Source organism: Antrostomus carolinensis, unplaced genomic scaffold (genome assembly GCF_000700745.2).
Source record: "Antrostomus carolinensis isolate BGI_N321 unplaced genomic scaffold, ASM70074v2 scaffold43468, whole genome shotgun sequence".
NCBI classification, from domain to species: Eukaryota; Metazoa; Chordata; class Aves; order Caprimulgiformes; family Caprimulgidae; genus Antrostomus; species Antrostomus carolinensis.
The window spans coordinates 7,306-8,366 of NW_010334536.1; the positions used below are offsets into that span (position 1 = coordinate 7,306).

The window sequence follows — 1,061 nt, forward strand, 5'->3', positions numbered from 1 at the left end:
ACGCAAGGGCACACTCACCTCAGCGAGATGGGGGAGGCGGCGTTGCGGTTGGTGTAGTTGACGATGGCATTGAAGGACTGGTTCACCCACTGCCAGAAAACCACAGCAGGCACCGTTCTGCAGAGGGAAGGGACAGGAGAGCACCCAAGGGCCATCAGGGATGTCCAGCCTGTGCCTGTGGCCAGGTTTGGTGGGGGGACAGCCAAGATGCCCTCAATACTCTTATCCTGGTGTCTCCCAGGGGAAACTGAGGCACTGCAGCAAAGCCACAAGCCAGTGGCAGAGCTGGGAAATGACCCCAGGAGTCCTGGCTTGCTGTGGGGCTTTGGGTGGCACGTGAAGAGGTGACGTTGAGGCACGTGAGCCCTCCAGGGCTCTTGGACAGGGAGCCCTCCGGGGCTCTTGGACAGCGGTGGGAGACCCAGCTCTCAGCAGGGCAGCAGCCATCCTGCTGGGCTCAGATAAGCCTTCATCAATGGGAGCGGCGAGGAGGAGGAACACGAGGCAGCTCTAGGCGTGACCAGGACTGGGCTCCTACCAGTTTCTCAGGGACAAGGAGGTGGGGCAGGAGGGAACATGAGGAGATGTGGGTCTAAGCAAGCTTTGGGATGCAGGAGGGTGGAGATGGGCTGGGAAGATCCCCCATCCAGGCTGGACCTCACCAGCCACTGGCAAACCAGTCCAGCAAACAGGGGTGGGATGGGGATCCCCTGGGAAAGGCAGTGTCTGTCCCACATGTACTCTGCACTGGGCACAGGATTGCCCAATTAGCCATTTCAGAAGGGAAATGCAGGGGGCTGTTGGTGTGGGCTGGGGATGCTGGAGCAGCCTGGCCTGGGGGCACGTTTGGTCCCCAGTTTCAGGGGCTGTTATGGTCTACGGAACAAGAACAATGGCCATGCAGGACTTGGCTGCGTTAATCATTACAGGGGCTTTGAGAAGAGCTGAGCTGAGAGCTCAGGGTGAGGCACGACTGTCCCGAGCCATGCTGGGGGCCGGGAGGATCTGCGATGCTCCAACCACAGGCTGGGCACTAGGGAGAGGGCACAGGGACATGGAGC

At 60.4% G+C, this 1,061-nt stretch overlaps 1 protein-coding gene across 1 annotated transcript in view; it reads right to left on the bottom strand.

Annotated features, from left to right (window-relative positions):
* Positions 1 to 1,061, bottom strand: part of SFXN2 (sideroflexin 2) — a 5,246-nt gene that overhangs the window by 3,359 nt on the left and 826 nt on the right. Inside the window, exons 3-4 of the mRNA XM_029086558.1 lie at positions 928 to 1,033; positions 19 to 117 (exon numbers count right to left, since the gene is read on the bottom strand). Coding sequence (XP_028942391.1) covers positions 19 to 117; positions 928 to 1,033 — 205 coding nt within the window. The remainder of the gene's footprint in view (positions 1 to 18; positions 118 to 927; positions 1,034 to 1,061) is intronic.